The 16,957-nt window shown below is 43.5% G+C and overlaps 1 protein-coding gene across 1 annotated transcript in view; it reads right to left on the reverse strand.

The window, feature by feature from the left end:
* Window positions 1-14,641, reverse strand: part of HHIPL2 (HHIP like 2) — a 28,517-nt gene extending 13,876 nt beyond the window's left edge. The window contains exons 1-5 of the mRNA XM_082351908.1: window positions 10,984-14,641; window positions 7,265-7,917; window positions 6,228-6,371; window positions 4,090-4,421; window positions 2,390-2,516 (exon numbers count right to left, since the gene is read on the reverse strand). Coding sequence (XP_082208034.1) covers window positions 2,390-2,516; window positions 4,090-4,421; window positions 6,228-6,371; window positions 7,265-7,917; window positions 10,984-11,295 — 1,568 coding nt within the window. The 5' untranslated portion in view covers window positions 11,296-14,641. The remainder of the gene's footprint in view (window positions 1-2,389; window positions 2,517-4,089; window positions 4,422-6,227; window positions 6,372-7,264; window positions 7,918-10,983) is intronic.
* Between the last annotated feature and the right edge of the window lie 2,316 nt (window positions 14,642-16,957).

Here is a 16,957-nt window from a genome sequence, read left to right on the forward strand (position 1 = left end):
AGGAGCAAAGATAAAACTTACATCAAACTTCTCCTCAGAAACCATGCAAGCAAGAACAGTGTGGAGTGAAATATTTAAAGTGTTGAGAGAAAAAAGCAGCCAGCCTAGAATCCTGTACCTGTGAAATTATACTTCAAAAATGAAGGAGAAATAAAGACTTTCTCAGACAAACAAAAATTGAGGTAATTTGTTGCCAGTACCTCTACCTTGCAAGAAATGTTAAAAGAAGTTCTCTAGAGAGAAGAAAAATGATATAGGTCAGAAACTCAAATCTATATAAAGAAAGGAAGAGCATCAAAGAAGGAATAAGTGAAGGTAAAAATCAAAACTTTTATTTATCTTATTCTTCATTGATCTAACAGATAGAAGTTTGTTCAACATACTGATAGCAACTATGTATTTGATTATATATGCTTATGTATACAGTAAAATAATAGTATTATTAAATTATAAAATATATTATTATATTAATAATTATTATTTAATATATCATTGCTAAAATTATTATATATTAATGATTATTATATATATTTATGTATGCTTACATATAAGTGAAATAAATGACAACAGTAATACAAGGGACAAGAGGGAGGAAGTGGGATTATTGTATTATTGTAAGACACAGACTACCCTTGAAGTGGTGCGATGTTATTTGAAAGTGGACTTAGCTTAGTTGTAAATGTATATTGCAAACGCTAAGCAACCACTAAAAAAAGATTACAAAAAACAGTGTAACTGATATGCTAAGAAAGGAGAAAAAAAGGAATCAGATAAAGTGTTCAATTAAATCTGCAAAAGGCAGAATAAAGACTAGAAGAAAAAATAGGAACAAAGAGCAAGGTCAACGAATATAATAGAAAGCAGTAATGAATATGGCAGATATTAATGCAACTTTATCAATAATCTCTTTGAATGTTGATGGCCTAAATGTACCAATTAAAAGACAGAGATTGTCAGAGTGGATCAAAAAACAGGACCCAACTACGTGTTATCTACCATTAAACATCGGATCTAGATGGCTTCACTTAGAAGGAAGAAACACATATTTTACACAAACTAGTCCAGATAATTAAAGAAGAGGAAATACTCTTCAACTCATTTTATAAAGTTCACATTAACCTGATAACAAAATCTGACAAAGATAATACAAGAAAGGAAAACTACAGCTCACTATTTCTTCATGAGCATAGATGCAAAAACTCCAAACAACATATTAGCAAATTGAATTCAACAATATATTAAAACAAAAACAATATGTTAATCAAATACAACTTGACCAAGTGGTGTTTATCCCAGGAATGCCAGATTGCTTCAATGATCAAAAAAATCAATCAATGCAGTTCACCATATTAACAAGCTAAAAATGAGAAAGCCACATGATTCTCTCACCAGATGCAAAGGTGCATATGACAAAATGCAACATCCATACCTAATACAAACTCTCAGCAAACTAGGAATTGAAGGAAATGTCCTAAATCTGATAAAGGGCATATACAAAACATCTACAGCTGACATCATCCTTATTGGTAAAAAATTGAATGCTTTCCCCTACTTCTATCCAACATTGTACTGAAGGTTTGAAGTGAAGCAACAAGTCAATAAAATAATAATAAAAGGCTTCCAATTCAGAAAAAGAAAAAAGTATCTATATTCACAGCAAAATGATCTTCTACATAGAAAATCTAATAGAATCAACAAAAATGTCACTTTAATAAGGAGTTCAACAAGGTTGCTGGATACATGCTATAAATATATTTAACAAAATTTAACATAGCATCAAACACTATGAAATACTTAAATGTGCAAGTCCTTTGCAGTGAAAACTACGAAGCCTTGTAGCAGTTTTATTCACAATATCCCCAAACTGGGAACAGACAAAGCATCCATCAATAGGAAAACAGATGAATAAACTGTGGCATATTCATGCAATTGAATATTACAAAGCAATGAAAGAGACAAACTACTGATACATGCAACAACATTGATGAATTTCACAGACATCACTGAATGAAAGAAGCATACCCAAAAAAAGAGCACATACTATATATCCCATTTATATGAAGTTCCAGAAGCAAAATTAATCTGTGATGAGAGTGGTTATCTCTGGCTTAGTGTGTGTGTGTGTGTGTGTGTGTGTGTGTATGTGTGTGTGTGTGTGTGTGAGAGAGAGAGAGAGAGAGAAAGGGGTGGTACTCACAACCAATAGTCAAGAAGGAGCCTTCTAGAGTGATGGAAATGTTCTGTATCTTGATATGATTGGTCTTAATATGAGTGTATACATTTGTAAAACTATCCAACCATGCTCTTAAGACACTGCATGTTGTCATATGTAACTTATACTTCAATAAAATTATTAAAAAAAGGGGAGAGGACATCAATCCTTCCTTACCCACTCATGAAGTCCCCGAAGATGTAGAGGCCATTGAGATTTGGGGATTCACATCCACGGTAGACGTAACCTCCAGTGACAGATTTCCCCACTGCGTGGCCATAAGCATAGATTGGCAGAATATCATCTGTCCAGAAACAAGGAAAAAGAGTGAGTGTCATGGCTAAAAACTGGGAGCTTCAAGGAGGAAGAAGGGAGCTTTTTAATGCAGTTGCCTGACTAAGTGGAGAATATTTCAACTCCTGGTCTTTGGGAGAACAGGCAGCCAAGCGAATCATGTCTATTTTTCTCAACAGACCAGCCATGATATTCTTGAGCTTCCCATCTGACTGATCTCTGAAAGCAGAGAGGAAGCCTAAAATTCTCCCATATGTGGGGCAGTGACCTGGAAATCCACACACTTAAATTTTCCCCCTAGGTTGATATTGCAGATCCTCAGGTTTAAGGATTTGGAATATTGCAAGGATCTGGATGTCTGCTTTGTAACTTAAGAGTGTAAAGAACAGGACCCTCCAAGGCCTTCCCAGGACAGACCACCCCGAGCCCTCCACCTGCCTTTTGTTTGTAGAAAAACGTTAGCCAAAGAATAAATTTAATCAGATAAATGAAAAAATGCAGAAGCAAGGAAAATAGTCAAACAGGACAAAATAATAATAATTTAGTCATTAAACAAAGTCAAGGATGTTTAGTTCCTCCTCAAAGGCGATAGATAATATACTGAGCCATATCCTTTGGGCTGTTTTACAGATACTGAAACCCTCACAGGTGGAAGAAGTTAACTACATGATGGCCAGACTGTAGCCATGACATAAGTAGCTCCATCTTCCACATTTCCAAGAACTGACCTCAAGAAAGTGGAAACAAACCAACCCTGGAACTAAAAATTAACTGTATTTAAAACAATCAAAAAAAAAAATAACCAATCAAGATGACTCTGATCGGACCACACCGCGTGACCAATTTCAAGATGATCGTCGGAGATGCCTGTGCTGTCCTGCACGTAGCCCTCTCCCTCCACCTATACACCCTTGAAACCCCCCTTTAAAACTCTTCCACCTGAGTGGCAAGGGGAAATTGGTTCTTTGGGAAATGAGTCCACCTTCTCCCCAGGATGGCCAGCTTCCTCAATAAAACTATCTTTCCTTTTACCCAACACTTGTCTCTCAGTATTGGAATCTTGAGCGACAAAGCAGCCAAACCTGAGTTCGGTAACAAGAGGACAAAAAAGACTAAGCAATGGTGATAAAGTCAGAAAGTTGGAATTTTAAGCCAAATGAAGTTTCTAAAGCACACCTTGATTATTGATGCTTAGGCATTATACTATTACTTGATTGTACACAGAATATCATTTCAGTGGGCCCTCTCAAATGGTAAATAAATAAAAACATATAGCCACCTATTTTCCTCTGCCCGTGGTTCAAAATTGTATGCCTGAAAATCACATGAGTAACTTATTTAAAGTATAGATTCCTAGGTCAATCCCACCCCCCCCCCCCAATCCACCCAGTATTTAAATTAATTAGGTTAACAAGCACCAAGGCGTTTCAGGTGCCAGGGGCTGGAGGACCACCCTAAGAAGCACGAGCCCACAGGACACAAACAAAGGCACCTGCAGGGCAAGACACTCCCAGGTTTTATTCCCCCACCTCCACCTGCAACTCACTGAACTCATTCAAGAAATCAGAGAGCTTCGCACTTACCCAAAGAGGCGTTGTGACAAAGTTTTTTGTCGTAACATTCAAACCCTTCCTTTGCCCTCCAGCCATAGTTCCCGCCTTTAACAATGATGTCAACTTCTTCAAACCTGTTCTGTCCCACATCCCCACAGAACATCCGGCCTCGGCCCTGGCGCGTGATGGGGTCCCCTCGGTCCACGGCACAGCGCCACATGTTTCTGACCCCGTAGGCATAGACGGCTGGATGGGCCCCTGGCTCAGAAACAAACGGATTGTCCAGGGGCACTCGGTACCGCCTGCCACCTGAGCCTGCCCCATTCACATCGATCCTTAACACTTTTCCCAGCAGGGAACTTCTGAAAAGAAGAAGGCCAAGAAACAGGCACAGGATAAATATGCAGATGTGAGACTGCTGGATCAAATGCTAGTTCTATTTTTAATTTTTTGAAGAGCCTCTATAATGTTTTCCATAGCAGCTGCACTATATATTTTGCATTCCCGCCAATAGTATACAGAGGTTCAAATGTATCCAGATCCTGCCAACACTTGTCCTTTGTTTTTTTATAATACCCATCTTAACAGGTGTGAGATGATATCTAATTGTGGTTTTGATTTGCATTTCCCTGATGATTAATGACATTGAGCACCTTTTCATGTACCTGTTGGCCATTTGCGTGCAAGATGAATAAGTTCTAGAGATCCGCTGTACAACATTTTCCCTACAATTAACAATATTGCATTGCACACTTAAAATTTTTAAGAGGGTGGATCTCATGTTACGTATTCTAAATAAAATAAAATGTCACAGAACTAGAGGAGACCGCCCAAGAGAGCCTACTGATAGTTAGTCTCAAGTGACAACCAAGAATCACATGGGGAGGTAATATACACACACATACTCGCTCTATATATACCATATATAGTGTTAAGACTTCCTGATTTTTGACTCAAAGAGAGCTACTAGGCAAAAGTTTGATGTAGTCCTGGTCCATGTGACACAGAGCAAGTTGCAGCTTCAATTTTTCTATTTTTATAATGGGATGGTTTCTCTCAGGTTTGGTCTAATACTATGAATTTTTTAAAGGAGCTGGTTCTATTCTTCCTCATATAACAATGTCATCAGTGGAAAGAACAGAGGCTTTTAAGAAGCTCTACCAATGACTGTGGTTCTGAGCCTCTGTTTCCTCCTTTGTAAGGCAGGGGAGAGTAACTACCTTGAAACGTGGTTGTGATGTAAGGGTTAAATGAGTTATTGTGTATATAGCATGTCACGCAATTCCTAACATACAGTCAGCATTTGACATATGTTAGCTCTTTATTATTGTATTACCAACCCTAATATTTTTATTACTAGGGATACTGAGAGCCACGTGCTTGCTGGGTGCAAAGGGCAGAAAGATCAGGTGTCGTTTATCTAGCTAGCACAGCCTCGCTGGGCTCCTGTGCCAGATTGTCTGAGTTTGAATTCTGGTTCTGCCACTGACTCCCTGTGTGACCTTGGACAAACTACTTCACTCCTCTCTGCCTCTATTTTCTTGTCTATAAAATGGCTATCATAATACCTACACTTCATAGAATCCATTCATTCCAGATGTATTTATGGCATGACTCCGGTGCCAGGCACTATTCTAGGTGCTGGGGATACGTCAATTAAGAAAACAGACTAAAATTTTTGCCCTTGTGGTTGTCAGAATTACATGCTCAAATAGACATAAGGCTTTTCGAACAGCACTGGACACACAGTGAGCATCCAGTATACATTAGCTCTTATTAACTGACTTCTCATGTGTCTCCACATGAGACACAGTGCCTGGAACACAGTGATCAATAATACTGTTGAGTTGAATTGAACTGGACGGTCAGATCTTGGCATAGTAAATAATGTCCCGCTAATACATATTTTTTAAAAATTCTGAATTCATCTCTACATGGCCCTCTGAGAGTTACATTGAGCACCCATAATATTAATTACCAAATTACATTATGCCTGAAATGTATAGGACAGAAAACCAAATATTCTTCCCATTACATCAACAGAGGGGGTTACATCTTACAGTAAGTGATCTGGGTTTGACCCTCTGCAGATTCCATCTCAGCAAAAACATTACACCAGGGCTCATCCTAAATTTTAGGGACAGGGGCCCAGCCTCCATCCAGCTTACTTGTTCTGAGCATTTCCAAACTTGCCGAAGGGATCCCCAGCCTGTCCTCCATCCCCAGTAAATATGTACATATAGCCATCCAGGCCAAAAAGAAGTTGTCCACCATTATGATTTGAGGCTGGTTCTTCTATCTCCAAAATGACCCTGGAAGGAAAAAGAAACCATGCTTTGATACAAACTGAAACAGCATCCTCTTGAGACATCCAGAAATGACTGGTCCAAGCCAGCCAAGACCTGCTTCAGAGTTCCCAAGGATCACAAAGCAGGTAGTTCGGGGGCTCTGGGACACCCCTTGTTTCCTAGTATGACTCCCTCATGGATCATTTTTCTTTCATATCCTGAATACATGAGCTGTAGACACAGCTGGGTAACAATCACCCTTTTCTGGGGCTCAGCCTTACTCTCTGCTCTACAAGAACCCTCAGTCACTTCCTTTGGGCAACCACACAGGGGTCAGTCTATCACTTCTTCGTGCTCTTTTCAATCCCCTAACCTGTCTATATGGGAAGAGAGAGACAAGGCAGAAAGGAGAAGGAAAAAAGGCGGAATGGTAGAGTGGAAGAGCAGGAGCGTGGGGTCAGTTAGAACTGAGCCCTTCATCTGACCAGGCATCAGTAACTTAACAGCCTTGCGTCACAGCTTCCTGCAAGGATGAGAATTCCCATGTTCATGGTAAAGGGCCTGGGATCTAATGGTCACGCAATAATCAGAGGCTGCTATTATATTTAATATATTGATATTATCTAAAATCATTTCTCAAATCCTTATGGCTGCCGGCCTTTGCTTACCCTCTGTAAAATCAAGCAAGCATGGTTCTAGGTATAACAACTGTAAGGTGGGTGGCTATAGCCATGAATAAGCCATGGACTCAAGAAGCTAACTTGGGTTAACCTCAGTAATCAACAATGACTCCTTTATCATCATTATAAGCTAGTAGCTCGAAACCCAGGAAAGCTCCCCTATATCATCTCAGAGGACTGACTGGCAATATTTTGAAACACAGTACACAGCCGCAGATTCTCGTGGGTATGCCTCACCTCTCCGATTTGAGATCAGCTCTGTTGGGATCTGCCCGAGAAAGCTTCATCTCACTAATCCGGATCTTTTCGACCCTCTTCTTGCCCAGGCATGAATAATAAATATAGAACTTGCGGTTGCGGTGGAACTGGGGATGAAAAGCCAACCCCAGGAAGCCTCTCTCATCCCCAATCCAGGGAGTGGTCAGCACGATGCTCTTGAGGTCCAGGAAGGGTTGCTCCAGGCGACTCCCATCAGGCAGATAGACCCACACCACCCCCACCTGCTCGGCCACGAAGAGGCGATGGGTGCCGTCCCCAGCGTGGACCATGGAGACCGGGTTCCTCAGCCCGTTGGCCACCTCGGCCAGGCAGAGCTGCAGGCAGCCGCGAGGGTCCTCGGCCACCACCCCCAGGTTGCGGTTGAGATGGTCACTCCTCAGGACGTTAGGGAAGCAGTAGTCCTTGTCGGGAACGTTGAGGAGGTGGCAGAAGCGCGCGCCATCCTTGTCATGGGATTCCTGGAGGCGGCGGTCATTGGTGAGCAGGGAGATGGCAGAGTGGCAGTTAGAGTGGAATACAGAGCAGTAGTCAGAGCAGAGGCCGGGAAGGTTCCGGAGGGGCGTCCGCGGGTTCTCAGCATCGTAGAGGTGGGCTGCGTAGGGCGAGCACTCCTGGAAAAGAAGAGGCAGCTCAGCCCCAGCGGGCAGACTGACCACGACTGAGCTGGAACCAGTTTTTGAGCAAACAGTGGGAAAAAAGATCTGGGAAAGAGCCAGGATTCTGGAGCTCCTTTTACCAACTACTGGTAAAGTTCCTCTCTGGGACCCAAATTTTCTACCCAGTTAATGCTTCTGGAAAGCAGAAAGGAAAAAAAAAAAAAAAAAAAAAAAGCCTCATATTCACTACATTATCTCTAGCATTTTAAGTTCATTCTTGACGTAGTTTTATTAAACGATCAATTTTTTCTAAAAAAGAGAGAGTACCAAATGTACTTTCCCTTTATCATAAATGCTGTGTCTGTAAGATTTAATTCCTTTATGCACATCTGAGGCAATGTGGCAAAAGCTTTACATTTGTTGAATCTCAGTGTTGGATCCGTAGTGTTAATTACTTAATTTTCTGTGCTTTCCCGTATGTTCAAAATATTGTATAATTTAAAAATAAAATGATCAAAATGAACACGCTACATCATTCCCAGAGATTAGGCATCTAGCAATTTCTTCCCTTATTTATTAAAAATATTAAAGTGTTTAATATATACAAAACACCATGCTGGGAGCCACAGAAATTTAAATTGTGGCTCTGGGGCCATATGACTGCTCTTGACAAACATACAAGGACTGTGAACCAAAGGAATATCTGCTACTTGGGCTTCCCTAAACTATAGCGTTTTCTAGGAGGAAAATAGAATATTGTGGGCAGACAACCAACTCTCAGTAGTGATGAAAGGCAGAGGCAAGTGAGATGAGGAAAGTAAGAAAGACCAATTTAAAGGGGGTGGTTTGGGGCTGTGGAGTAGGGCAGGGTCCTCTGGCCCAGAACCCGCTTCTGACCACTGATGCCTCCCCCAGGGCCGACTCATTCACGTCTGTTCTCTCATCACTTAACAGAGGGACCAGCAGCGTTTCTCAGATATGTTGAGTTCCCCATTCTTTCTTATTTCAGCCCTGATTGCAGACTGCAGAGCGACTTCCTGGTTATCGGGAAGAGCAGAAGAAAGCCCAGAGAGTCACAGCGTCTCTCCCTGGGCCGTCTGTTTCTATTTAGGATACTTGTCAGAGCTGCTGACAAGAAGCCATAGGAACGGCTCGGAGTCCCTGACTGAGCTGTCCGCCGCTGGGGACTAGAAAGAAGAAGAGAGACGGAAGACAAAAATAAGGATGAAATACCCAGGAGCAAAGGAGGCTGTGGACATATAATCACTCCCATGGCACACTCTTATGCAGCAATATTAGAGTGTGCACAGTTGCCTTTACTCAATCAGCTCAGGAACTATCGTTTCTCTGTCTTAGAAAATGAAGGCCCAGGAAGAGTCTCTACTGTGTGCCAAGCAAGCACTGTCCTCTGCACGGGGGCTATGAGAGCGTGCAAGGTGCACAAAGGCTCTGTTCTAGTGGAGCTTACGCTTGCCCCAGGTCAGAGAACCACTGAGTGGATGGGCCAGGGCCGTTGTGACTCTACTTTGGCGTGGTGTGATCAAAAGGGCACGAGACTTGGAGCCTGAGCCTCCGGATTTGTGCCCCGACACTGTTTGACCTTCAGTAAGTCCTTTAAAACTCCTGATTCCTCATCAGTAAAATGGGGGGTCCTAGTAGATGCCTACAGGATCATTGCTGGGAACACACCATGTGTGGGGGGGGGGTGAGAAAGAGGGAGAATAAAGTTGTGAATTTTAATAAATAGACACTTGTAGCTTATTCTTTTTTTGTTTCCTTCTTGGTTTTGTTTTTAATTTTATTGAAGTATATAGTTGGTTTACAATGTTGTGTTAATTTTTGCTGTACAGCAAAGTGATTCAGTTATACATATATATATTCGTTTTTGTATTCTTTCCCGTTATAGACATGTGTAGGTTATTCTTATTCCTCAAATCCTTAAAACAGAAGAGCTGTTGAATTTGGCTTTCTGAAACCTCACCCAAAAGGGAAGCGGGAGGCAGGAGAGAGGGAGGGAAGAGACATTTTTATCAGGGGAATATCTCAGAAATTAAGAGCCTCAGTGTTGCTCATAAGAGCCCAGCTTCTGCCCAGATGGTTATCCCAGAGTTAATTCTCCAGGAAACAGCCAAGGGGTGGAGCCTGAGGTGAGAGAGGACAGCCCGGAGCGAGGCCTCACAGGTGGCTGGCTTCTGTGCCAGGCTCTGCTAAGTTCCCTCCACTGGAAGTTGGGGTGGCCAGTTGGCTCTGGAATCACAGCAGGAGAGCCAAGTAATTGTGCTGACATGCCCAGACGGGTCTCAGATCAAAGGTCTGCCTGGATTTGCTGTGTCTCACCCCCAGCACGTCATTAGAGCGCTACTCCTCACGGCAACCTCTTTCACCTGCTCTCCAACACGGACTCTCCCCTCTACCCCTGAACCCCTCTTCCCACAAAGTCAGTGTGTGCAGTCTGCATCCAGCGTGGGTTCGGGCTGAGCCCTACTGAGGTGATGTCTGCCAAGGATGTGGGTTTTGGCTACTGGAGAGCCAGGAGAAGCAGAACCTCTGAGTCATTGCCACTCAGCAGCTTGAAGCTCTCCTAGGCCAGGTCTGGAAAGCTGGGGAGAGCCCCCATCATCACACCAGAGACCCCCGGGCACAAATGACCCGGACGAGGGCTGCATCCCAACGGATGCCACCAGTGCCCCCATGTGCTCCGTGAGCACCACAGGTGTGTGCCGTGCCCAGCTCTCAGAGCCCTGCAGGGAGGACCCAGACCACGGCTGCCCAGGGAGCTCCGTGAAGAATACCAATCGCATTCTTCTGGGGCCTGAGAAAGCATCAGGGCCCGCAGAACCCCAGAGGGAGAGCTTTGGGAAACCTGTGGGAACCAAACTCTGCCTCAGTGTGTCTGTCCAGAGCCTAAAGCCCCAGGTAGAGGCAGCTGGCGGGTGAGCAAGCTTCTAAAGGGCTGGGCGCCCAAAGAGCCCTCCCTGCCAGGACCCCCGCCGGCCAGCCCAGCACCCCATCAGCTGGGGCTGGAGGGCACTCTTCTAAGCTGGCTGCCTCACTTCCCCAGAGGGTTCTGCTCAGACCTACCTGGCAAAGGATGTCTTTAATGTAACCGCCGCACCGCTCGTGGCCCTTCAGATCAAAGTATTCCATGATGTCCCAGTACCGGGCAGCGATGCGGTGGTCCTTACGCTGGTCACAACAGCCGAAGGTCTCATAGTCAGAGCAAAACTCGAGGTGCAGGAGGGGCTGGAAGGGGGGCCCATAATCCAGGCACTGGGGGTGCCCCTGCAGCAAGCCCCCCTGGCCCAACAAGACCGTGAGGCAGAGGCAGAAAATTCGAGAAGAGGTAAGGAGCCAGGGGGCCCGACCACCCCTGGGAATGGACCTCCTGAGCATCCTGGTCCTGGCACACTCCGGCTGCTGTGTGCTCAGGCTGGCTTCCTGCTCTCTGCTCTTTCCCTCCCTCCCTCCCGCGCTGAGTTTTTCTTCCTTCCTTCTCTTCCCCCCACAACCAGGTTCACTGAGGCGGTTTCTGAGCCATGTCCCTTCTGGGAGCTGGGTAGCTGTCTCTTGTGAAAGCAGTGAGAGGCGTCCCTTCTCCTCCAGTCCCCTAAACAGGAAGCTGGTACAAGGCCTGCCCTGACTGCGGAGCTACTGGGGTGCTGGCAGAAAGGTGCGGTGATGTCCACGGCAGACATGCCGTGGTTCATTAAAACTGCAAAGAATTCCTGCAGGAATTCCCCACTTTGTTTATAGTCCTTCACAAGCTGAGCAGCCCAGGATCTCCAAGGAGAACGCCACACATTACACGGTCCCAGACAGCAGACTGGAAGGCGATGCCGTGCCAGCAGCAACACGGGAACACGGGTGTGGGTCTGGGAAGACAGAGGGGGGATGGGGGAGGCAGTGGATGGTGCAGTTCCTGCCATCCGGAAGGGTGGGTATTCTGAGGGGACATCTCACGAGTTAAGAGGAGACGGTGAATATAACTATCGTGGTGATCGTTCTGAAATGTATGGAAATAACCAATCCCTACATTGTGTAAAAGGAACTAACATAGTGTTGTGGGTCAATTACTCTTCAGAAACAAACAAACTTATAGAAAAAGAAATCAGATTTGTGGTTACTGGCGGGGGCGGGGGGTGAGGAATTGGATGAAGGCTGTCAAAAGGTACAAACTTCCTCCTTATGTTATGCTATGTTATAAGCTAAATAAGTACTAGGGATGTAATGTACAACATGATAAATATCGTTCACACTGCTGTATGTTTCATATGAAAGTTAAGAGAGTAAATCCTGAGTTCTCATCACAAGGAAAAAACTTTTTTTCTATTTCTTTCATTTTGTATCTATGTGAGATGATAGACCATCACCAGACTTATTGTGGTCATCATTTCATAATGTATGGAAGTCAAATCATTATGCTGTACACCTTAAACTTATACAGTGCTGTAACACAATAAAACTGAAAGAAAATTTTAAAAAAAAAGAGGAGATGGTGAAGGAAAAGGAGGGAGGGTGGCCAGGTGAAAGCACGGCATCGGCAAGGACTTTTAGGGACAGTTTCATCAGGAAGCACAGAACATCTGGGTTCTTTATTTTTGCCAAACCTATACTTGCTTTGGGGGCATCCCTCCTCACTTAGCATATGTTTCAACATTAGTACTGAAGAATACTAATACATCTTTTGCTTTATACATGTCCCTGGCACATAACGGGCCTTTGATAAATATTTCTTGAATGATGATAAAGGACACGGCACCCCAAACTCACACGGCCCCAAACCCAAACCCAAACAGAGGCACGAACAGGGGCTCAGGCTCACAGGGAACATTTGGTACCTGAGCTCACTTTCCTTTGGGTATTTTCCACGGTTTCACTCCAGCCTGAAATGTCCCTACTGGCAAAAACTGGCCTTTGAAATGCAGACAAAGTCAAAGATTCTTCTCACTGGCTCCCCACCACCACCACCAATAGCCTTTGCCAGAGCGTCACCAAGAAGGGACACTGAGCCTCAATCTAGCCAAGGCTGTGCTCATGATGCTCTGGATTATGAAAGCCCAAAGTAGCTTTTAAAATACAAGCAACGTTTTTGTAACTAAAGAGAAAAGTCAAGGGGAGGGAGTGCTTAGAATGATCCCCAAACAGCCCTGCTCTCCTGGGGGTACTGTTCAACAGCATACCTCGTTGAATGTTGCTTTTTAAAAGATAATACAGCATCAGTAATTCATTGGTGGCTGTGCTGATTCCACGGGGTTGTTTGCTCGAAGGTCAGATAACGTCATCGCTCTGGAAGCCTTGGGCGGGAGGAGCTACACTTGGACCAACTTCCGCCAGTGAATCTACAGCCCTGAGGCCTTCTCAGAAATGGGAGGTGACCGTTTACCCTGTGACGTGTAAGAATGAGTGCATTCTCTTGTTCCGTGTAGGACCTGAGAGTACTTTTTGATTGTACTAACGTTTGTCTCACTTTTCCTTTGCCATGAAAAAACAACTGAGTCCAAAGGAATGCCTCCTTTTTGGAAAATAATTCTAAATGATTCTGTTTACAGAATTAGAACTCGGCATTAAAAAAATAAACTTGGACATATGAAAACGCAAATCTTCCTACCTACCCAGGACATGTAAATCAGATCTTATTGCTTTGGGCAGAGTGATTACAAAATTAGCAGGGAGAGATTGGCTTGCAGGTCCCATCAGATGTAATGACAGCATGAATTTCTCATTATTAAAGTATGTAATATTTCAGATGGGACTGCATAATATTTGAGATATAATACCATAATACATGTGGTTATATAATAATTATGCAGTAATTAATTTTATAATAGATGTCTCAATGTCAGTTCAGTAGGTTTGTATGATCATGTGCAAAGCTTATGCTGGAAGAGGAATGTTGAACAGAAAACTGATGCACGAAACAAACTTTTTCAAGAAGCTTATGCTCTGAGAAGAAAAGTTAAAATAAGTTTCCAAATAATACACGGCAGATTATATTAAGATAATAAGGAAGGAACAAACTGCCAGTGGATTCCAAGGAGGGAGAGATGACATCAGGCTGGAGGGGACAAAGAAAAAAATCTTAATGAGGGTTGAGCAGGGTATTGAGATAAGGCACAGATGGGGAAGAACGGACGACAAATTTTGACTGTGAGGTGAGCTTAGGAGATAAACCTGGAACCACCAGCTGGGCCAAGACTGAGTATCTGAAATCACTTTAGCTCTCACTTTTGAAGCAGGCATGATATTTTCTTTAAAAATTATTGTATTAGTTTGCTAGGGCTGCCGTAACAAAGTACCACAAACTGCAAGGCTTCAATAACAGACATTTACTGTCTCACAGCTCTGGAGCCTGGAAGTCTGAGATCAAGGTGTCGGCAGGGTGGGTTCCTTCTGAGGTCCAGGAGGGAGAATCTGGCCCACGTCCCTCCCCTAGCTTTTCAGGGTTTACCAGCAATGTTTTGCATTCCTTAGCTTGTAGATACATCACCCCAATATCTGTCGTTGTGTTCACACAACTTTCTCCCTGTGTGCATGTCTGTGTCCAAATTTCCCCTTTTTATAAAGACATCAGTCAGATTAGCACTCACTTTAATGGTCTTATTTTAACTTGATTACCTCTATAAAGATCCAATCTCCAAATAAAGTCACATTCTGAGGTTCTGGGGGTTAGGATTTCAATACATCTTTTTGGGGACACACAATTCATCCCATAGCAGTTACACATACACACATGTTGCTTCCTATGGCAAGTGCCTTTTTTTTTAATTTTTTAAAAATTTATTTATTTATTTATTTATTTTTGGCTGTGTTGGGTCTTCGTTGCTGCATGCGGGCTTTCTCTAGTTGCGGCGAGTGGGGGCTACTCTTCCTTGCAGTGCGCGGGCTTCTCATTGCAGTGGCTTCTCTTGTTGTGGAGCACGGGCTCTAGGCACACGGGCTTCAGTAGTTGTGGCACGCGGGCTCAGTAGTTGTGGCTCGTGCGCTCTAGAGTGCACGCTCAGTAGTTGTGGCACATGGGCTTAATTGCTCCACGGCATGTGGGATCTTCCCGGGCCAGGGTTCGAACCTGTGTCTCCTGCATTGGCAGGCGGATTCTTAACCACTGTGCCACCAGGGAAGCCCAGCAAGTTCCTTTTAAAAACGATTTTGAGAGGTTAAGAGTCTGGTGTTTATCCTAGAATCAGGTCATGGAATAAAGTAGAAAAAATAGAAAAAGAAATGTCCCAGCTCAGTAGCCTCTCATATAGTTTACTGATTTCTCTGGCATCTATCTGCGTTCTCTCACAGTCTGAAAATGAGCAGGCACGTTTGAGCTTAGGGAAAGTATTAACAATTCTTCTCATTTGTATTATGTACTATAGTTTATGAAGTATTTTCTCACTTCATCTCATGTGATCTTCACAATAATTCTATTAGCTAAGCAGGGTAGATATGCCATTACCAATGTATAGACAAGTGGCTTAAGTCTGAGAGGTTCCATGAAACATTCAGGGTCATGCTTTAGGTGACTGCAAAAGATGGCAAGAAAATTTAGGTGTTCTGAATTACATCCCAGATTTTTCTCATTCCATCATGATGCATAAAAACATTTTTTTAAAGAAAGTACACGGACTTCCCTGGTGGTCCAGTGGGTAAGACTCTGCGCTCCCAGTGCAGGCGGCCCAGGTTCGATCCCTGGTCGGGGAACTAGATCCCACATGCGTGCCACAACTGAGTCCAAATGCCGCAACTAAGAAGCCCGCATATGGCAACTAAAGATCCCGCATGCCTCAACTAAGACCCAGCACAACCAAAATAAATAAATAAATAAAAATAAAAAAGAAAGTACAGCAATCAATTTTACTTGTCTTCATTCTGTAGGTAAAGAAACAATGAAAGCTTATGATAAACCCAGGATTCAAACCTAACAGTCCCCTGAGGCCCTACCCTTGGCAGAAATTCACCAAGGTTATTACTGCCTATGGGACAGGCGTGCTCAGTCCATAACTTTCATAAATTTTCATTCAGTTCTACTCAATATTTAATAAGCCAGAAATTCTGTTAGGTGTTGGTGATACGGAGATTATTAAGGCTAGGTAATATACAACTGAGAAAGACAGATGTACAAAGACTATTAAACAATGTGGTGATTTCACGAGAGGCTGTATGGGGAGGGATCAGTGAGGACACAGAGAGGGAACCTTCCATGCCCAGGAGAAAGGATGGGAGATGGATCCCCTCTATTCTTTTTCCTGCTCCCTAGCTCAGGGCGCTGCAGGTTATAAACATGACTAAACTGGAAGGCAGTACACATAGCACAGACAGAGTGTGACCTTTGGAACCACACTGATCGGATTACAGTCCTAGAGCCAGCACCTACCAGCTGTGACCCTGGGCAAGTTACTTAATCTCTGAGGACACCACTTTCTTTCTTGTTAAGATAGGGATAATTCATAGGACTGCAGTGATGAGATGACGAAATGTAAAGCCCAACGTGCTTGATAAATTTTAGCCATTATGACTCATGAAACTAGCTTTAATCTTAGAGGGCTTTAAAAAATTTCACAGTTGAAAAAAATTTCACATTGCTCTTATTGTGCTATTAGATACGAACATTTGATAACCATATCTACTCATTTCTCCTTCATTCTCACCTCCATCCTGCTAGGGATCATGAGAATTCATAAATCCTATTTTAGAGTTTTTGACTATAGGTTTCAGGGAGTAGATGCCCTGACGATCTTGGCTTAGGCTTTGAGATTTTGTCCACATCCTCTGGGACTTTCACCCTTATAGTGTTGATCTTATACGGAACTCCTTTACCACCCAAGCATGGACTCCCAGTGGTGAAGCCGGCCCTATTCATTGGTAGTTTTCACTTGCTTTACTTTGGTTCTGTGGGGCACCTACTTGTTTCACACAAATATTATAAAGTTGGGTAGTTATTTGTTGATAGTCATTTATTTACGAAGTATAAAATATCGAATTTGGGCTTCCCTGGTGGCGCAGTGGTTGGGAGTCTGCCTGCTAGTGCAGGGGACACGGGTTCGAGCCCTGGTCTGGGAGGATCCCACAT

This window comes from Balaenoptera borealis (assembly GCF_965194805.1).
Source record: "Balaenoptera borealis genome assembly, chromosome: 1".
Classification (NCBI taxonomy): domain Eukaryota; kingdom Metazoa; phylum Chordata; class Mammalia; order Artiodactyla; family Balaenopteridae; genus Balaenoptera; species Balaenoptera borealis.